The sequence below is a fragment of the Somniosus microcephalus genome, chromosome 2 (assembly GCF_052327205.1).
Source record: "Somniosus microcephalus isolate GS21.2 chromosome 2, FLI_Smic_1.0, whole genome shotgun sequence".
NCBI classification, from domain to species: Eukaryota; Metazoa; Chordata; class Chondrichthyes; order Squaliformes; family Somniosidae; genus Somniosus; species Somniosus microcephalus.
Window position 1 is genome coordinate 122,397,200 of NC_140988.1, and position 20,401 is coordinate 122,417,600.

A 20,401-nucleotide genomic window follows, 5' to 3' on the forward strand; every position below is an offset into this window, starting at 1 on the left:
TGGTTTGTCTGCTTCCAATATCACCGATTCTGCGGTAGATGCAATTGGTACTTCGGTTTCATCGTCAGGTGTATCAGATCGTGGTGTGGAGTTGACGTTTTCCAGTGACTCTAGAATCTGGTCAGCATGGCGTCTTACAATGCTCTCCCCAACGTCCACGGTATACATTAGAGGTCCTTGCCGTGTACAGATCGTTCCTGGCTGCCATTTCTCTGTGCGGTAGTCCCGGGCCAAAACTGGTTGACCTATCTTAAAACTCCTGGTCGGCCTTTCATTCATATTCTGAAACTGCCTGTTCTCCACATCTCTTCTGACGTTTGGCTTAACCAAATCCAAGCGGCATCGTAGTCTTCGATTGAAGAACATCATGGCTGGAGTTTGGTTGGTAACCGCATGTGTCGCATTCCAGTAGGCAAACAAGAAGTTATCCACCTTGTGTTGTAGGGGTATATCTTCATTACACATTGCCTTGATAGCCTTCTTGAATGTTTGAACAAACCTCTCGGCCAATCCATTAGTGGCTGGATGATATGGGGCGGATGTGTAATGCTTAACACCATTGTTCTTTAAGAACCTCCGGAACTCTTCAGACACAAACTGTGGTCCATTGTCAGAGCAAATCTGTTCAGGCAGCCCATTCCTGGCGAATATGGTTCGTAAGACTGTGATAGTTTTTTCTGTGGTGGTTGAGGACATTTTTATTACCACTGGCCACTTTGAATGTGCATCCACCGCAATTAAAAACATCGAGTCCATAAAGGGACCAGCAAAATCAATGTGCACCCTTTGCCATGGATATGAGGGCCACTCCCATGGATGTAGAGGGGCTTGTGGTGGGGCGTTTTGGACCTTCTGGCATCCTGTACAGCTCTTGGTCATCTCTTCGATTTCTCTATCGATTCCCGGCCACCACACAAACGCTCTGGCTAAGTTCTTAATTTTTACCCCTCCCAGATGACCCTCATGAAGCTCATTGAGCACTCTATCCTTCAATTTGGGTGGAATTACTACTCTGGATCCACACATCAAGGTTCCTCTGCACACTGACAGCTGTTCTCTTCTCGGCGAGAATGCTGGCAGCAGTGGTTCGCCATGTGCTGGCCATTCCTTCACCGTTAAATCATAGACGCAGGAGAGTGTCGGGTCATTTTGTGTTTCCTTTTCTATGTTTGCATTTGTCACAGGGAGACATTCGACTATAGTCAAGTGGAATAACTCCACTGGATCCACTGCCAGTTCTTCTTCCACCGTCGGCAACGGTAGGCGCGACAATCCATCAGCATTCCCATGCTGTTTAGTTCCTTTGTACTCGATGTCATATTGGTGAGCCCCTAGGAAAAGGGACCACCTCTGTAGCCGTTGTGCCGTCATTATCGGTACGCCCGTCTGAGGGTTGAAAATGGAGACGAGAGGTTGATGATCAGTTAGTAGAGTAAATTTCTGACCGTGCAGGTAGTGATTGAACTTCTTCACCCCCTACACCAGGCTGAGGGCCTCTCTGTCAATCTGGGCGTAGTTACGCTCGGCAGAAGTTAACGAGCGTGACGCAAAAGCTATCGGCCTCTCTGAACCATCAAGGAATTTATGTGACAGTACCGCCCCAATGCCGTAGGGAGACGCATCACACGCCAGTCTTATCGGTAGTGATGGGTTGTAGTGAGCCAACACTTCATCGCTCCATTTCCATGCTACTCCCGTTCGTAGTAGGGCGTTCAGTGGATGCAGAATTGTGGACAAATTCGGCAAAAACTTATGGTAGTAATTCACCAATCCGAGGAATGACCTCAGTTGCGACACATTTTCAGGCGCTGGAGCCTTAACTACCGCTTCAATTTTGTCAGGGGACTTATGCAACCCCTCTTCTTCAATCACGTGGCCACAATACGATATCTGTTTCTTAAAAAACTCGCACTTGGGGCGATTGGCTCGTAGCCCATGTTCATGTAGTCTAGTGAGCACCTGCTCTAGGTTGGCAAGGTGTTCACTGTCATCTTCACCTGTCGCTAGGATGTCGTCCAAGTAACACTGAGTCCCCGGAATCCCTTGCAGGACTTGTTCCATCACTCTTTGCCATATCGCCGGAGCTGATGCTACTCCGAATACCAGTCGATTATACTGGTAAAGACCTTTGTGAGTGTTTATCGTGAGATACTTCCTAGAGGATTCTTCAACCTCCATCTGCAAATATGCTTGTGCTAGGTCAATTTTTGTAAAACGCTTCCCTCCAGATAGTGAGGCGAAGATATCTTCTATCCTTGGAAGAGGATATTGTACTGTGTGAAGGACTGGGTTCACCGTCACCTTGAAGTCCCCACAGATGCGAACCTTCCTTGGCTCCTCAGACTTATTGTTTTAACGTTTTTTTCATGACAGGAACGATGGGTGTCGCCCACTCGCTCCAGTCTACCTTAGATAACACGCCTGCATTCTCCAGCTCTGCCTCGACAGCTGGGCGAATTGCATATGGTACCGACCGGTCTTGCTTTGAAAAACTTGGGAATTGCATTCTCCTCTATTTTTATCGAGGCGGTTACGCCTTTAAGAGTGCCCAGTTCTTGTTGAAATACCTCTTTGGCGTCAGCTAAGATTGTTGACAATCGTCCAGGAGTGACGTCGTCATCCTTTTTACCAGCCACCGTCAGTGCCTGAATGGAGTGCCAGTCTAAACTTATCTTTCTGATCCATTCACGTCCCAATAACGGTGGTCCACCATCTTGCAGAATGTAGAGATACAATTTCCGTATTTTCTTGCCGTTGTATTCGACAGGCACCCTTATTTTTCCTCTGGGGTATACTTTTTGCCCCGTATAAGTCCTCAAGACAATGGATGTCTCTCTCAAGGGTATGTGTGAGAATAGCCACTCGTAGTCTCGTCGATTCATGACGGTTAGAGCTGATCCAGTATCCAATTCCATTTTGACTTGGGACCCTGCTATCGTGAGGGTGACCCAAATGGTTCGGTGATCCTCTTTTGCGATTACGTTGTGAAGTTTGAGACAGCTTAGTCTCTTGTTCCCGGATTCACTATCGCTCATCTGGTCTTCGGAACTACTGTCCGTCATCTTTTGTACTTTCCTGTGCGGTTCCTTAGTAGCCTTTTTGTTGTCGTTGGTCTTCTTCCCAGACCTGCAAACTCGTTCAATGTGTCCCATCTTTCCGCATTGCCTGCATATTTTGTCCTTGGACCAGCAGTCCTTCTGGTCATGGTTTGTTCTGCCGCAGCGATAACATTTTGCAAATCCCCGTGTCATTTCGTGGGTGCCGTATTCCTGTGGCTTTTGTTGTATTTCTGCAGCTCCCCTTGCTGCTGCTTCGTACGATACTGCCACGCTGAAAGCCTTATCTAGCGTCAGCTCTTTCTCTGAGAGTAACCTCTTCTGGGTTCCTTCACTCAGGAGTCCACAGACAAATTTGTCCCATAAGGTATCTGCCAGTCCTGCTCCGAACTGGCAGTGCTTTGATAGCTTGCCTAGTTCCGTAAGGTAATCAGCATCGCTCTCATTTTTATGCTGATTTCTCCTGTGGAATTTAAATCTTTCTGCTATCAGCAGCGGTGTAGGATTTAGGTGTTCCTGTAGGATAGCAACAATTTCGTTAAAACTCTTCGCCTTCGGTTTGGCTGGAGTAATCAGGTCCCGCAATAGGCCGTACGTTCTTGCGCCCATTAAATTTAGCAATACCGATGCCTTTTTCTCATCAGCTATTTCGTTTGCCTCACAATATACCTCGACTCTTTCCACATACGTGGTCCAGTCTTCTATTGCATTGTCGAAGGCAGTGATATCGCTAGTCTTTGGCATCTTGAAAATCTAAGATGGCGCCTCCCGTGCTTTTCCTTCTTCCCCGCCGAGTTAAGATGGCGCCTCCCGCGCTTTCCCGCCGCTGCCAATGCTGTTGCTGGCGATTATATTTATTTTACTATCCTGTAATGGCGACGCCCTATGGTCTTCGCGCCTCCCCGATCGCTGCTGCCAATGCCGCTCTCCACGGTATTTTCTCTATCGCGCTTCAATATTTGCTCCGTTAATTGAAGAACCGTTCCCGTCGTGGAGCGGACCCTCTGGGACACTTCCCTCCCTCTTCTTAGGTCCGAACGCTGCCCGGCTTCGAAGCACCGGCCGCGCCCCGTGTGCTCCACCCTCTCTCTCTTTGCTTCCCGACTCGCTGCCCGGCCCCGTTGCAGAGCCACCCGATCGAGCTCTAGCCCGCCGCAGCCCAGGAAGGATCAGTGCACTACCTGCCACCAGCCCGATTAGCTGGGAAACCAGAGACTGGAGAACCAAGCCTGGCTCTCGACAGTCTCTCCTGCAATTTTTCAATTCGATGATTTGGAGGGCGGTTGCCCACGGTCGACGCCCGTTTCTCGAGTTTCTTTGGATTTTTTTTTTTTCTTTCTTCTGGCTCCAACCTTCAATAACGTCGTCTGAGGTGCTGCCGAGTTGCAGGTAAGTTCGTTTCTTACTCGTCGCCAGTATTATGTCTGTGTATAATTGAGACACGGACTGCAGGAGTTGATTATAACAAATCTTTGCTGAATGGAGACAACCTGAAAACTGAAACTACAGAAGCCTGCTAGGGCCTTTTATACAGGGGTGGTCACTGCCAGTACTGCAGTCTGAGACCAGTTATTCCCTTAAAGGTACATACACAACAGGTTGGAGGTGGGGGGGCAGGGAAATGAAAGTTGTAAAAATCTAATACCCGACCCCAACCCCCCCACTTTAACGTTTTACTCGGGGGGGAGGGAAAGTCAACTCGCTGTCAGGAGGTGGGTGGGCATTTTAAATATTATAATGAGGTCTGAAGCCTCTGCTTTAACCTGCTGTGCAGGTTTAACTGCAGGCGGCCGGGGATCCCGGGCCTCGGGATTACTGGGAGCTGCAGCGAGGCGAGAACAGCCTCAGGGAGCAGTCCTTGTGGGGCAAGACTGCCTCCTCCAGCCCCCCAAGCTCATCCACCAGCAGCACCCCCGCCCCAACCCCCCCGGGGTCAGGAATCACGACTCCCACCGCCCCCCCCCAGGTCAATCAGGCTGGCTTCAGGGCAGGAAACCCACCCATTACATCACATGCCGGACTACCAGGTCCCTTGCTCCAGGCAAGTGGGAAACTGGAAAATCCTAGCCATACAGTACGAAAACAAAGAAGTTATGCTAAACTTTTCTTAAACACTGGTCAGGCCTCAGCTGGGATATTGTGCTCAATTCTGGGCACCACACTTTAGGAAGGATGTCAAGGCCTTAGAGAGGGTACAGTGATTTACTAGAATGGTGCCAGGAATGAAAGACTTCAGTTATGGGGAGAGACAAGAGAAACTGGTGGTGTTCTCGTTAAAGCATAGGTTAAGGGGAGACAGAGGTGTTCAAAATCATGAATGGTTTTGATAAGAGTAAATAAGGAGAAACTATTTCCAGTGGCAGAAGGGTCGCTAACCAGAGGAGACAGATTTAAGATAATTGGCAAAAGAACCAGAGTCAACACAAAGAAAAAAAAAATTATGCAGCGAGTTATGATGCCCTGGAATGCACTGCCTGAAAGGGTGGTGGAAAGAGATTCAATAACTTCCAAAGGGGAACTGGATAAACACTTGAAGGGGGAGCATGTGGACTATGGGGAGCGAGCAGGGGAGTGGGACTAATTGGATAGCTTTCAAAGATGGGCCGAATGGCTTCCTTTTGTGCTGCATCATTTATGACAAGATCGTGGAATTTTGCACATAAGTGCAATACGCCCCAATCTCCTCGATCTTCACCCATAAAACTGGCCCAGCTCCCAAGCTACAGAGCCTCATACATGTTTCCTGCAATTGTGCTTGCTCAGAACCTCTCCTCAAATTACAACCAGGTGCAGCAGAAAACATCAATTTTCTAATGTTTTATTGCAATTTTTTGAGCTTTTTAATAAAAGTAAGAGACCCACTCTTATGCCACGTGCTAGTGAGTACGGGAATAGGAGGATAGAACAGCTGAATGCGTGGCTGGAGAAATGGTGCAGGAGGGAGGGCTTTAGATTCCTGAGGCATTGGGACCGTTTCTGGGGAAGGTGGGATCTGTACAAGGCGGACGGGTTACACCTTAGCAGAGCCGGGACCAATATTCTCGCGAAGGTTTGTTGGTGCTGTTGGGGGAGGGTTTAAACTAGCTTGGCAGGGGAGTGGACACCAGCATTTGGAGAAAAGAGGAATAAGGTGCATAAAAGAGTGAGCGTGTTGGATAGTACTAGAGAAGATAATAATAGAGGCGGAAGTAGTACCATATTAGATAGCAGACTAAGAAAGACTACGAAAAATTTAAAAATGGGTTTAGAATGCATGTACGTAAACGTGTGGCAATATGTTGTGTCGTCACCAAGGAGCAGGTAAGTGATTGGTTGGTGAGTAGTTCTCTCTTTTCAATACAAGCTTGACTTCTGTGGTGTTAAATTTCTAGGGTCTCTGGTGTAGTGGGGACAGTTGGTAAATAAAGCGCCCTAGAGTATACCTGTAACTGGGGTATTGAATAAATTTTTTAATTAATTAAAGGAGTAAGTCATGGGAGGAGAGCTCAGACCCGTGTTCTGCTCCTCTTGCTCCATGTGGGAAATCAGGGACGCTGCCAGTGTCCCTGACGACCATGTGTGCGGGAAATGCATCCAGCTGCAGCTACTTGCAGACCGCATTGCGGCGCTCGAGCTGCAGGTGGATGAGTTTTGGAGCATGCGCGATGCTGAGAGGCTCGTGGATAGCACGTTTAGCGAGTTGTTCACGCCTCAGGGCAGGGCAGCACAGGGGGTGACCATCAGGCGGAGCAACAAAGGCAGGCAGGTAGTGCAGGGAACCCCTGCGGGCATCCCCCTTTCAAACAAGTATACCGTTTTGGATACTGTTGAGGGGGATGACTCACCAGGGGAAGGCAGCAGCAGCCAACTTCCTGGCACTGGGGGTGCTCCTGCTGCCCAGGAAGGGGGGAAAAAGAGTGGGAGAGCAATAGTGGTAGGGGATTCTATAGTAAGGGGAACAGATAGGCGTTTCTGTGGCCGTAGACGTGAATCCAGGATGGTTTGTTGCCTCCCTGGTGCCAGGGTCAAGGATGTCACTGAGCGGCTGCAGGGCATTCTGGAGGGGGAGGGTGAACAGCCAATGGTCGTGGTCCACATTGGTACCAACGACATAGGTAAAAAGAGGGATGAGGTCCTGCATCAAGAATTTAGGGAGCTAGGTAACAGATTAAAGAGCAGGACCTCAAAGGTTGTAATCTCTGGATTACTCCCAGTGCCACGTGCTAGTAAGTATAGGAATGGGAGGATAGAGCAGATGAATGCGTGGCTAAAGAGTTGGTGTAGGGGGGAGGGTTTTACTTTCCTGGATCACTGGGCCTGCTTCTGGGAAAGGTGGGACTTGTACAAGTCGGACGGGTTGCACCTGAACCAGAGCGGGACAAATATCCTTGCGGGGAGGTTTGCTAGCACTGTTGGGGGGGGTTTAAACTAACTTGGCAGGGGGATGGGATACAGAGGGGAGCTGAAATAGGGGGGGATGTGCTGCCAATTATAGAGAAAAAAACAAGTCAGCTTGGTAGACAGGGCAAATATATAAGGGCAAGGCTGGATGGCATCTATTTTAATGCAAGGAGTCTTGCAAATAAGGTGGATGAACTGAAGGTGTTGATAAACACATGGGAGTATGATATTGTTGCTATCACGGAGACATGGTTGAGGGAAGGGCAAGACTGGCAGCTCAATATTCCGGGGTACAGAATCTTCAGGCGAGACAGAGGGGGAGGTATAAGAGGAGGGGGTGTCGCAATATTAATTAAGGAGTCAATTACTGCAGTAAGGAGGGATGATATATTAGCAGGGTCCTCTAATGAGGCCATATGGGTGGAGCTTAAAAACAAAAAGGGGGCAAGCACTTTGCTGGGAGTGTACTATAGGCCTCCAAACAGTCAGGGGGAGATAGAGGAACAGATATGTAGGCAAATCTCAGAGAAATGTGCAAATAATAGGGTAATAATAATGGGGGATTTCAACTTCCCCAATATTAACTGGGATAGTCAGAGTGTGAAAGGCTCAGAGGGTGTAGAATTCTTAAAGTGCATCCAGGAGAGCTTTTTGAGCCAGCATGTAGAAAGTCCTACAAGAGAGGGGGCGGTACTGGACCTAATTCTAGGGAATGTGGCCGGCCAAGTGGAAAAAGTGCTAGTAGGTGAGCACTTTGGTGATAGTGACCATAATATGGTAAGATTTAAGGTGGCCATGGAAAAGGACAGGGATGGGCCGGAAATAAAGGTTCTAAATTGGGGGAAGGCCGATTTTAATAGGATAAGGCAGGATCTGGCCAAAATGGACTGGGATCAGCTACTTGTAGGAAAATCCGCATCGGAGCAATGGGAGGCTTTCAGAAGGGAGATTGAGATCATACAATGGCAACATGTTCCCGTAAAGGTCAAGGGTGGTTCCAAAAACCACAGGGAACCTTGGATGTCAGGGGATATACGAGAATGGATTAGGAAAAAAAGGAGGGCTTTTGGTAGATACAAAAGGCTAAAGACGGAGGAAGCCCTAGAGGAGTACAAAAAGTGCAGGGGGATACTTAAAAAAGAAATTAGGAGATCAAGGAGGGGCCATGAAATAACACTGGCAAGCAAAATAAAGGAAAATCCGAAGATGTTTTATAAGTATATTAAGGGTAAGAGGATAACTAGGGAAAAAATAGGGCCCATTAGGGACAAAAGTGGCAATCTGTGTGTGGAGCCGGAAGATGTAGGAGGGGTTCTAAATGAATTTTTTGCATCTGTTTTCACTATGGAGAAGGACGATGTAGACATAGAAATAGGGCGGGGGGACTGTGATATGCTCGAACATATTAACATCGAGAGGGAGGAGGTATTGGCGGTTTTAGCTGGCCTAAAAATGGATAAATCCCCAGGCCCGGATGAAATGTATCCCAGGCTGCTGTGTGAGGCAAAGGAGGAGATTGCGGGGGCTCTAACACATATATTCAGGACCTCTCTGGCCACAGGGGATGTGCCAGAGGACTGGAGAACCGCTAATGTAGTACCATTATTCAAGAAGGGTAGTCGGGAAAAACCGGGGAACTACAGGCCAGTGAGCCTAACATCAGTGGTAGGAAAATTATTGGAAAAAATCCTGAGGGACAAAATTTGTCTCCACTTGGAGAGGCAAGGATTAATCAGGGATAGTCAACATGGCTTTGTCAAGGGAAGATCATGTCTGACTAATTTGATTGAATTTTTTGAGGGGGTGACTAGGTGTGTGGATGAGGGTAACGCAGTGGATGTGGTATACATGGATTTCAGTAAGGCCTTCGATAAAGTCCCGCACAGGAGACTGGTCAAGAAGGTAAGAGCCCATGGAATCCAGGGTGCCTTGGCACATTGGATACAAAACTGGCTTAGTGGCAGAAGGCAGAGGGTGATGGTCGAAGGTTGTTTTTGTGACTGGAAGCCTGTGGCCAGTGGGGTACCACAGGGATCGGTGCTGGGTCCCTTGCTGTTTGTGGTCTACATTAATGACTTGGATATGAATGTAAAGGGTATGATCAGTAAGTTCGCGGATGATACAAAAATTGGTAGGGTGGTAAATAGCAAGGAGGGTAGCCTCAGTCTGCAGGACGATGTAGATGGGTTGGTCAGATGGGCGGAACAGTGGCAAATGGAATTTAACCCGGAAAAGTGCGAGGTGATGCACTTTGGGGGGACTAACAAGGCAAAGGAATACACAATGAATGGAAAGACCCTAGGCAAGACGGAGGGTCAGAGGGATCTGGGTGTGCATGTACACAGATCCCTGAAGGCGGCGGAACAGGTGGATAAGGTGGTAAAAAAGGCATATGGGATACTTGCCTTCATTAGCCGAGGCATTGAATATAAGAGCAAGGAGGTTATGATGGAGCTGTATAAAACACTGGTTAGGCCACAGCTGGAATATTGTGTGCAGTTCTGGTCGCCACACTACAGGAAGGATGTGATCGCGTTAGAGAGGGTGCAGAGGAGGTTCACCAGGATGTTACCAGGGCTGGAGCGCTTCAGCTATGAGGAGAGACTGGGCAGGTTGGGTTTGTTTTCCTTGGAGCTGAGGAGGCTGAGGGGGGACATGATTGAGGTGTACAAAATTATGAGGGGCATAGATAGGATGGATGCTGAGGAGCTTTTTCCCTTAGTAGAGGGGTCAATAACTAGGGGGCATAGATTCAAGGTAAAGGGCGGGAGGTTTAGAGGGGATTTGAGAAAGAACTTTTTCACCCAGAGGGTGGTTGGAGTCTGGAACTCACTGCCTGAAAGGGTTGTGGAGGCAGAAACCCTCACAACATTTAAGAAGCATTTGGATGTGCACTTGAAATGCCATAGCATACAAGGCTACGGGCCAAATGCTGGAATATGGGATTAGATTAGACAGGGCTTGATGGCCGGCGCGGACACGATGGGCCGAAGGGCCTCTATCCGTGCTGTATTACTCTATGACTCTAATAACAGAAACGTGGCTTAAAAACAGTGAGGACTGGGCACTTAATATTCAAGTGTACAAGGTGTTCAGAAAAAAGGGAAGGAAAAAAGGGAGGTGGGGTGGCAGTGCTGATTAAGGAAGACAATGTTGTGTTGGAAAGGGAGGATGTTCTTGAGGGGGACAAGGACAGAATCCATTTGGTTAGAGTTGAGGAGCAAAAAGCGTATGATCACGCTATTGGGGGTATTCTACAGGCCTCCAAATAACGAGAGGTAGAGGAGCAAATCTGCAGGGAAATCGCAGAGATATGCAAGAGCTATAGAGTGGTGATATTGGGGGACTTTAATTACTCAAATATCAATTAGGATAATGCTGGAGTAAAGGGAAAGGAGGGGGGAGGAATTTCTGAAATGTGTTCAGGAGAATTTCCTTGGCCCAACTAGGAAGGAGGCATTGCTGGATCTGGTGCTGGGGAATGGGTGGGCCAGGTCAGCCAAGTGTCTGTGGGAGAACACTTGGGTACGAGTGATCACCGTATCATAAGATTTAGATTAGCAATGGAGAGGAGCAAGGAACAATCTGGAGTGGAACTTCTAAACTGAAATAGGGCTAACTTCAATGGGGTGCGAAAGGATCTAGCCAGGGTAAAATGGAACCAAAGACCGACAGGAAAAACTGTAACGGAACAATGGATGATCTTTAAGGAGGAGATGTTCCAAATACAGGCTAGGTACATTCCAAAAAGAGGGAAGGGTAAGGGAACCAAAGCAAGGGCTCCTTAGATGACGAGGGAGATAGAGAAGGTGATGAAAAAAAAGAGGGTGTATGATGCATGTCAGGTGAATTCTTCAAGAGAGAACCAGACCAAATACAATAAGTTGAGAGGGGATGTGAAGATGAAAATAAAATTGGCAAAGAGAGAATATGAGTGTAGAATGGCGGTTAACATAAAAGGGAACCCAAAAATCTTCTACCGGCATGTAAACAGTAAGCAGGTAGTAAGAGGCGGGGTGGAGTCTATTAGAGACAAAGGTGATATATGCTTAGAGGCGCAGGGCAAGGCTAGAATACTCAATGAGTACAGGAAACTTTCTGGTATCCGGCACTGACGGGACCGAGCTGGTGCCGGTCGATCAACACTGCCGGAGAAACCAGCGCTAATGTTAAAACATACGGAGCTTCTGAGCTCCGTATCTAGCAACAAACCCTGTTGCTTAGCAACAGCTTCAAAACAGTCGGCGCAGCTTGCAAGCGTCTCTGTAGCTAAGCAACAGCTTCAGCTAGATGCTTGCAGAGCCAGGAATGGAGAAAAAAAGCAACGAAAAGTAAAAAAAAAAGTTATCTGAACCGACTCCTGAATTTTGCCGGTGGATAGAGCATTCCGGAGATTTAACCTCCGTTTAAACGAAAGTTTCCTGTACTGTGTATCGGTGTTTACTAAGGAGGCGAATGCTGACAAAATATCGGTAGAAGTGGAAAAGGTATAAGCAATGGAAGGGGTGAAAATTGATAGACAGGATGTACTAGAAATGTTGGGTATGCCTGGAGTGGACAAGTCGCCTGGTCCAGATGGCTTGCATCCCAGATTACTAAGGGAATTGGGGGAGGAGATAGCGGAAGGGCTTGCCATAATTTTCCAATCTTCTCTAGATGCGGGGGAGGTGCCTGAGGATTGGAAAGTGGCAAATGTGACAACATTGTTCAAGAAAGGGTGTACTCTTTTAGTTGGGTGGTTAAACAAATAGATGGTAACTTAATAAAACATTAAATAAAACTTAACAAATTAAATAAAAATTTGATTGGCTGGGGTGATGATGCACTCCAGTCCCCGCGGCGCCCACCGGTCACGGAAGGCCTCAAGCGTGCCGGCGGACACCGCGTGCTCCATCTCCAGGGCCACCCGGGCACGAACATGGCCACGGAAGAGGCAGGCAATCGGGCCGAACGACCCCCTCGACCGCCTGCTGCCTGGACCAGTTAATAGCCACTTTGGCCAGGCCCAGGAGCAGTCCCACGAGGAGGTCCTCCGATCTGCCCGCTCCCCTCCGCACCAGGTGACTAAAGCTCAGGAGCGTGGGACTGAAGTGCAGCCAAAAATCGAGGAGGAGTCCCTTCAAAAATTGGAAGAGGGGCTGCAACCTCTCATATTCCGTGTATACATGGAAAACAGACTCCTCCAGGCCGCAGAAAAGGCAGGCGGCCTGGGAGTATGTGAACCTGTTTAAAACTTTATTGCATAGGACTGCTCGGTGCAACACCCTCCAGGCCAAGTCCCCAATAGATAAACAAGGGTGTACTCTTTTTGTGTGGGTGATTAAACAAATTGTCTGTAAATTAATAAAACTTTAAAGAACCTTAACAAATTAAATTAAAATTTGATTGGCCGGAGTGATGATGCACTCCAGTCCCCGCGGCGCCCACCGGTTGCGGAAGGCCTCAAGCGTGCCGGCAGACACCGCGTGCTCCATCTCCAGGGCCACCCCGGCGCGAACATGGCTGCGGAAGAGAGGCAGACAATCGGGCCGAACGACCCCCTCGACCGCTCACTATCTGGACCTGTTTATTGCTGTCTTCGCCAGGCCCAGGTGCAGTCTCACGAGGAGGTCCTCCGATCCGCCCGCTCCCCTCCGCACCGGGTGACCAAAGATCAGGAGCGTGGGACATAAGTGCAACCAAAAATCGAGTAGAAGTGGAAAAGGTAGAAGCAATGGAAGGGGTAGCCCCTTCAAATATTGAAAGAGGTGCTGCAACCTCTCACATTCAGTGTAAACGTGGAACACTGAATCCTCCAGGCCGCAGAAAAGGCAGGCGGCCTGGGAGTCCGTGAACCTATTTAAAACTTTATTGCACGGGACTGCTCTGTGCAACACCCTCCAGGTCAAGTCCCTAACAGATAAACAAGAAAGGGTGTACTCTTTTTGATGGGGGTGGATAAACAAATTATCTGTAAATCAATAAAACTTTAAATAAAACTTAGCAAATTAAATTAAAATTTGGTTGGCTGGGTTGATGATGCACTCCAGTCCCCACGGCGCCCACCGGTTGCGGAAGGCCTCAAGCGTGCTCCATCTCCAGGGCCACCCGGGCGCGAACATGGCTGCGGAACAGAGGCAGGCAATCGGGCCAAACGACCCCCTCGACCGCCCGCTGCCTGGACCAATTGATGGATTTTTTGGCCAGGCCTAGGAGCAGTCCTATGAGGAGGTCCTCCGATATGCCCGCTCCCCTCCGCACCAGGTGACTAAAGATCAGGAGCGTGGGACTGAAGTGCAGCCAAAAATCGAGGAGCAGCCCATTCAAATATTGAAAGAGGGGCTGCAACCTCTCACATTGTGTAAACGTGGAACACGGACTCCTCCAGGCCGCAGAAAAGGCAGGCGGCCTGGGAGTCCGTGAACCTATTTAAAACTTTATTGCACAGGACTGCTCCGTGCAACACCCTCCAGGCCAAGTCCCCAATAGATAAACAAGAAAGGGTGTATTCTTCTGATTGGACCAAAAACAAATTGTCTGTAAATTAATCAAATTTTAAATAAACCTTAACAAATCAAATTAAAATTTGGTTGTCCAAATTGATTATGCACTCCAATCCCCGCGGCGCCCACCGGTCGCGGAAGTACTCAAGCGTGCCGGCGGACACCGCGTGCTCCATCTCCAGGGCCACCCGGGCGCGAACATGGCCGCGGAAGAGAGGCAGGCAATCTGGCTGAACGACCCCCTCGACCGCCCGCTGCCTGGACCAATTGATGGCTTTTTTAGCCAGGCCCAGGAGCAGTCCCACGAGGAGGATCCTCCAACCTGCCCGCTCCCCTCCGCACCGGGTGACCGTAGATCAAGAGCGTGGGACTGAAGTGCAGCCAAAAATAGAGGAGCAGCCCCTTCAAGTAATGAAAGAGGGGCTGCAACCTCTCACATTCTAAGTAAACATGAAACACGGACTCCTCCAGGCCGCAGAAAATGCAGGCGGCCTGGGAGTCCGTGAACCTATTTAAAACCAAATTGCACGGGACTGCTCCGTGCAACACCCTCCAGGCCAAGTCCCCGATAGATAAACAAGAAAGGGTGTAAGGACAATCCTAGTAACTACAGGCTGGTCAGATTAACATCAGTGGTGGGTAAAGTTTTAGAAACAATAATCAAGGAAAAAATTAATGGGCACTTGGGAGAGGTTTAAGCTAATTAAGGAGAGCTGATACGGATTTGTAAAAGGCAGATTGTGTTTGATTAATCGAATTGAATTTTTTTGATGAAGTAACAGAGAGGATTGATGAAGGGAATGCAATGGATGTTGTCTACATGGATTTTCGGAAGGTGTTTGACAAAGTACCACATAGAAGACTAGTTAACAAAATTGAAGATCATGGAATAGGTGGGTCAGTGGCAGCTTTGATAAGGAGTTGGCTTAAGGACAGAAAACAGCAAGTTGTGGTAATTGGCTGCTTTTCAGACTGGAGGATGGTAGGCAGTGGTGTTCCCCAAGGGTCAGTGCTGGGGCCACTGCTTTAAATGACCTGGATATTGGAATACAGAGTAGAATTTCTAAATTTGCCGATGACACCAAACTTGGGGTGCTGGCAAACAGTGAGGATGATACCAATCGACTGCAACAGAACATAAAAAGGCTAGCAGAATGGGCAGATGGAATTTAATAGAGAAGTGTGAGGTGATGCATTTTGGCAGCAGGAACAGGGAGAGGCAATATACACTTAATGGCACAGTTTTAAAGAGTGTGCAAGGACAGAAGGACCTGGGAGTTAATGTGCATAGATCCCTGAAGGTGGCAGGACATATTGAGAGAGTGGTTAACAAAGCATATGGGATCTTGGACTTCATAAATAGAGGTATTGAGTACAAAAGTAGAGAAGTTATGCTGAACCTTTTTAAAGCACTGGTTAGGCTACAACTGGAGTATTGCGTCCAGTTCTGGTCACACTTTAGGAAGGATGTGAAGGCTCTCTAGAGGGTGCAGATAAGATATACCAGAATGGTTTTGGGGATGGGAGATCTTAGCTACAAGGACAGGTTGGAGAAGCTGAATTTGTTTTCATTGGAGCAATGGAGGTTGAGGGGTGATTCGGTGTACAAGATTATGACGGGTTTGGATAGGCTAGATAGGGAAATGCTATTCCCATTAGTTGATGGTACAAGGACTAGGACACAGATTTAAGGTTTTGGGCAAGAGATACAAGGGGGATGCGAGGAAAAACTTTTTTACGCAGCAAGTGGTGATGACTTGGAATTCGCTGCCGGTGGAAGCGGAGAGACACAATGGCCCAGAAATTCGGGTCTCCACGGGTGAGTATGCACGGGGTACTCACCCGTAGGCCCAATGGAAGTGCCGGTTTCCTGCATGCGCGGGAAACCGGCACTTACGTTCCTCTGAACGAAGGGGTTCAGAGGTCAAACGCGTGCGCAGGAGGGGCTGCGCGTGCGCATCGAACTTCGTTTTTTTTTATTTTTTAAATACAGGTTTTCCCGTGAGGGTAAGTCTCCAGGAGTTAGAAATGTAAAAAGCAGGCGTAAGGCCTGCTTTTTACAAGGTAAGTAGTGAATTAATTAAAGTTAAAAAAATTTCCACAGGTTTATTTTTTTAGACACTTTAAAGCAAGGTAAGTTTATTTTTAGCCCCGTTAGAAAATAAAATTATTTTTTTCAAATTTAAATTATTGTTTAAAAGTTATTTCATGTAATTTTATAGTTCATTTAAAAAATGTGATGTGATGTTTAAAAAAAATTTATTTGAAGATTTAGTGCTATTTTGGGGCCGTAGTATTTAAAAGTCTTGACAGCACTTCCTGTCAGACTTATGAATGGAGCATTCCCTGCTCCAATTGGCTCCCCACGGCCCACGTGATCCCAGGGGACACATCGAACTAACTGCGCCCCTGGGATACGCAAGCACTGCGCGCCGGCAGCTGGGCCAGGCCCCGGATCGGAATTCCACGGGGGCCCATAGCTCAACGGCCGGCGCGCAAGTTAAGTGCAGATCGGGGGCTTGCACCCGCGGGAAGTCCCTGACCCGAATTTCTGGGCCAATGTTTTCAAGGGGAGACTGGATAAGCACTTGAGGGAAATAAACTTGCAGGGCTACAGGGATAGAGCGGGGAATGGGACTGGCTGGATTGCTGTAGAGAGCCGGCACAGGCTCGATGGCCTGAATGGCCACCTTCTGTGCAGTTATGACTCTCTATTTTCTGTTTCTTTGAATGCATTTTTATGGTAAGTCACATTAAAAATGGAAAAGCTTCCAATTGCAGGTTCTTGAACATGCTGTGCATGAATGTTGGTTGAATGAGTTGAAACTTTAATTTTCATACTTAAAAGAAATATATGGTGCGAGTCTGGCACTTTCCTGTTCGTTTACGCGGATTTACACACATTATACATGCGGGTGCATTCTGATCAGATTGGCAGAAAATTTGAGCCAAAATGATCCCATTTTCGGGTCTAACACGCCCACGGAGAAAATTCCCGGCCATTCCAGTGTGCTGGATAAATTCCGCTCTTATTCGGCGAGATTTCTGTGGCTGTTTTGGGGAATCGGCGCCTGGGAGGCGGTCCGATCGGTTACAGCAACAAATGGCCATTTCCGCCGAAGTTACGGCGGGAGATTGGAAGGATCCTAAAGAAATTCTCAGAGGCCGCTGGTAAGCGCCAGTTACACCCCCCGGAGCCGCTCCACTCTACCTTGGATAACTATCTCCCTGGAGCTCGCCGCCTGTGTTTTGGGAATCACGGTGCGTAACATCACCTTGAGCCGCCCCTCGGCCCGCTCGCCCGTCACTGCGGCCAGAAGCTCGTCCAGCTCCCGGTCCCACTCATGCCTCAACCCCGGCAACAGATCGGCCAAAACCCGCCTCAAGTCCCCGGCCGACCAGCGCACCTCCTGCTCGGCCTCCAGCCGGCAGCCGCTGAGCCGCCGGTTCGCCACCTGCGGCTGCAGCGTCCACACGTCGAGCGCGGCCCAGAAACCGCCCGCGGCGGCAACGCCAGGCTCCAGCCGCAATCCGCGCTCCGCCACAGGTCGCATGGTCCCCGCCGCTCGGTCACCACGGCGACCTTCCGCTTCTGCAGCTCCGTCACCACGACGACCGACTGCTTCCGCTCCCGACGGCACGGCGCCGCGTCATCCGCGGTTGGGGTCAGGGGGGCGATGTGCGCACCAGCCCGAGTTTAATCGTCACACCCAGAACAGGAGGGGTAACATTAAAGGCCCAGCTGTCAGCTCTAGCACCTTGCTGTATCAGAAGAAAGGTGAGAAATGTCTGTGTTATTCAGAGGTTTGGCAGAGTGCTGAGCTCCACAGGCAAAGCTGCAGGGTTATAAATCAGAGGGAGATCTGAGTGAGTTGTACCGTGCTCTCGTCAGACCGTATACCGCTCTCGCCGCCCAGAAACAAGGGAGACATTCAAGCGCAGGAGGCAGTGCAGAGAAGTAACCTCAGTAGTGGGGAAGGTTTTAGAAACAATAATCAGGGAAAAAATTAAAAGTCACTTGGATAAGTGAAGATTAATTAAGGAAAGCCAGCACGGATTTGTTAAAGGCAAATCGTGTTTAACTAACTTGATCGATCAAGTTTTTTGATGAGGTAACAGAGAGGGTTGATGAGGGCAATGCGGTTGACATGTTGTACATGGACTTCCAAGGGCGTTCGACAAAGTGCCACATAATAGGCTTACCAGCAAAGTTGAAGCCCATGGGATAAAAGGGACTGGCAGCATGGATACGGAATTGGCTAAGTGACAGGAAACAGAATAGTGGTGAATAGTTGTTTTTCGGACTGGAGAAAGGTGTACAGTGGTGTTCCCAAGGGGTCAGTTCTAGAACCACTGCTTTTCTTGATATATATTAATGACTTGGATGTGGGTGTACAGGGCACAATTTCAAAATTTGCAGATGACACAAAACTTGGAAGTACAGTATAGTGAACAGTGAGGAGGAGGAGAGTGATAGACTTCAGGAAGACATAAACAGACTGGTGAAATCGGTGGACACGTGGCAGATGAAATTTAACACAAAAGTGTGAAGTGATCCATTTTGGTAGAAAGAATGGGTAGAGGACATATAAACTAAATGGTACAATCCTGAAGGGAGCTGCACGAACAGAGAGACCTAGGGGTATATGTGCACAAATCGTTGAAGGTGGCAGGGTATGTTGAGAAAACAGTTAAAAAGGCTTACGGGATCCTGGGCTTCATAAATAGAGTACAAAAGTGTGGAAATTATGATGAACCTGTATAAAATACTGGTTCGGCCCCAACTGGAGTACTGTGTCTAATTCTGAGCACCACACTTTAGGAAGGATGTGAAGGACTTATAGAAGGTGCAGAAAAGATTTACGAGAATGATTCCAGGAATGAGGGACTTCAGTTACGTTGATAGAGAGAAGCTGGGGTTGTTCTCCTTGGAGCAGTGAAGATTGAGAGAGGTGTTCAAAATCATGAGGGGTCTGGACAGAGTAGATAGAGAGAAACTGTTCCCATTGACAGAAAGGTTGAGAACCAGAGGACACAGATTTAAGGTGATTGGCAAAAGAACCAAAGGCGACGTAAGAAAAATCTTTTTTACGCAGCGAGTGGTTAAGCTCTGGAATGCACTGCCTGAAAGGGTGGTGGAGGAAGACTCAATCTTATCTTTCAAAAGGGAGTTGGATAAGTATCTGAAAGAAAACAAATCGCAGGGCTACGGGGAAAGGGCAGGGGAGTCCGACCAGCTGAGAGTCGGCACGGGCTCGATGGGCCGAATGGCCGCCTTCTGTGCTGTAACCATTCTATGATTCTATAATAAGTGTCATGAAGGAAAGACAGAGGGAACTTGGGCTCTTCAGTCTTGAAAGAAGCTGACTAAGAGTTGAACTTTATAGATGTGTATAATAGCTATGTAAAGAAAGAGTTTAATTTATTTAGCACCTCTAATGACCTCAGAGCACGTTACAGCCAATTGTGTACTTTTGACATGTAGTGGCTATTGTAACGTTGCAAACACAGCACCCAATTTGCGCACAGCAAGGTCCCACAAAATAGCAATGTGGTAATGACTAGATAATCTGTTTTAGTAATGTTGGTTGAGGGATATATATTGTCCAGGACACCAGGGTTAACTGCCCAGTTCTTCTTCGAAATAGTGCCATGGGATCGTTTATAGCCACTTGAGAGGACAGACAGGGCCTCCATTTAACATCTCATCTGAATGACGACACCTCCGACAGAGCAGCACTCACTCCCTCAGTACTATACTGAAGTGTTAGCATAGATTTTGTGTTCTAGTGTGGAGTAGTATTTGAACCCACAACCTTCTGACACAGAGACGAATGCTACCAGTGAGCCACAACTAACGTCTTTAGGCGTAGATTTTTGTCATAGAAACATAGAAGATAGGAGCAGGAGTAGGCCATTCGGCCCCTCGAGCCTGCTCTGCCATTCAATGCGATCATGGCTGATCATCCAAATTTAGTACCCTGTCCCTGCTTTCTCTCCATATCCCTTGATCCATTTAGCATTAACAAACATATCCAACTCCTTGAATATATTTAATGAATTGACCTCTACTGCCTTCTGTGGTAGAGAATTCCACAGGTTCACCACTCTCTGGGTGAAGAAATTCCTCCTCATCTCTGTCCTAAATGGCTTACCCCTTATCCTTAGACTGTGACCCCTGGTTCTGGACTCCCCGACCATCGGGAACATCCTTCCTGCATCTAGTCTGTCTCTAGTCCTGTTAGAATTTTATAAGTTTCAGTGAGATCCCCTCTCATTCTTCTAAACTCCAGCGAGTATAAGCCCAATCGACCCAATCTCTCCTCATACGTCATTCCTGCCATCCCAGGTAGCAGCCTGGTGAATCTTCGCTGCACTCCTTCCATGGCAAGAACATCCTTCCTCGGATAAGGCGACCAAAACTGCACACAATACTCAAGGTGCGGTCTCACCAAGGCCCTGTACAACTGCAGCAAGACATCC

General features: G+C 48.2%; 2 protein-coding genes across 8 annotated transcripts in view; one reads left to right on the forward strand and one right to left on the reverse strand.

Moving 5' to 3' along the window:
• The window catches only part of trmt44 (tRNA methyltransferase 44 homolog), a 58,595-nt gene extending 41,015 nt beyond the window's left edge, over positions 1 to 17,580 (reverse strand). For all 3 annotated transcript variants that reach the window (XM_085962206.1, XM_085962205.1, XM_085962204.1), the window contains exon 1: positions 17,130 to 17,580. In XM_085962206.1, coding sequence (XP_085818332.1) covers positions 17,130 to 17,472 — 343 coding nt within the window. In that variant the 5' untranslated portion in view covers positions 17,473 to 17,580. The remainder of the gene's footprint in view (positions 1 to 17,129) is intronic.
• acox3 (acyl-CoA oxidase 3, pristanoyl) overlaps positions 16,969 to 20,401 on the forward strand; it is a 307,072-nt gene continuing 303,639 nt past the window's right edge. For 2 of the 5 annotated variants that reach the window (XM_085962202.1, XM_085962201.1), the window contains exon 1: positions 17,598 to 17,696. The gene's annotated coding sequence lies outside the window, so the exon portion shown is untranslated. Of the gene's footprint in view, positions 17,090 to 17,596; positions 17,697 to 20,401 lie in introns of those variants that run through there. The other 3 variants (XM_085962200.1, XM_085962203.1, XM_085962198.1) reach the window with 3 other exon arrangements.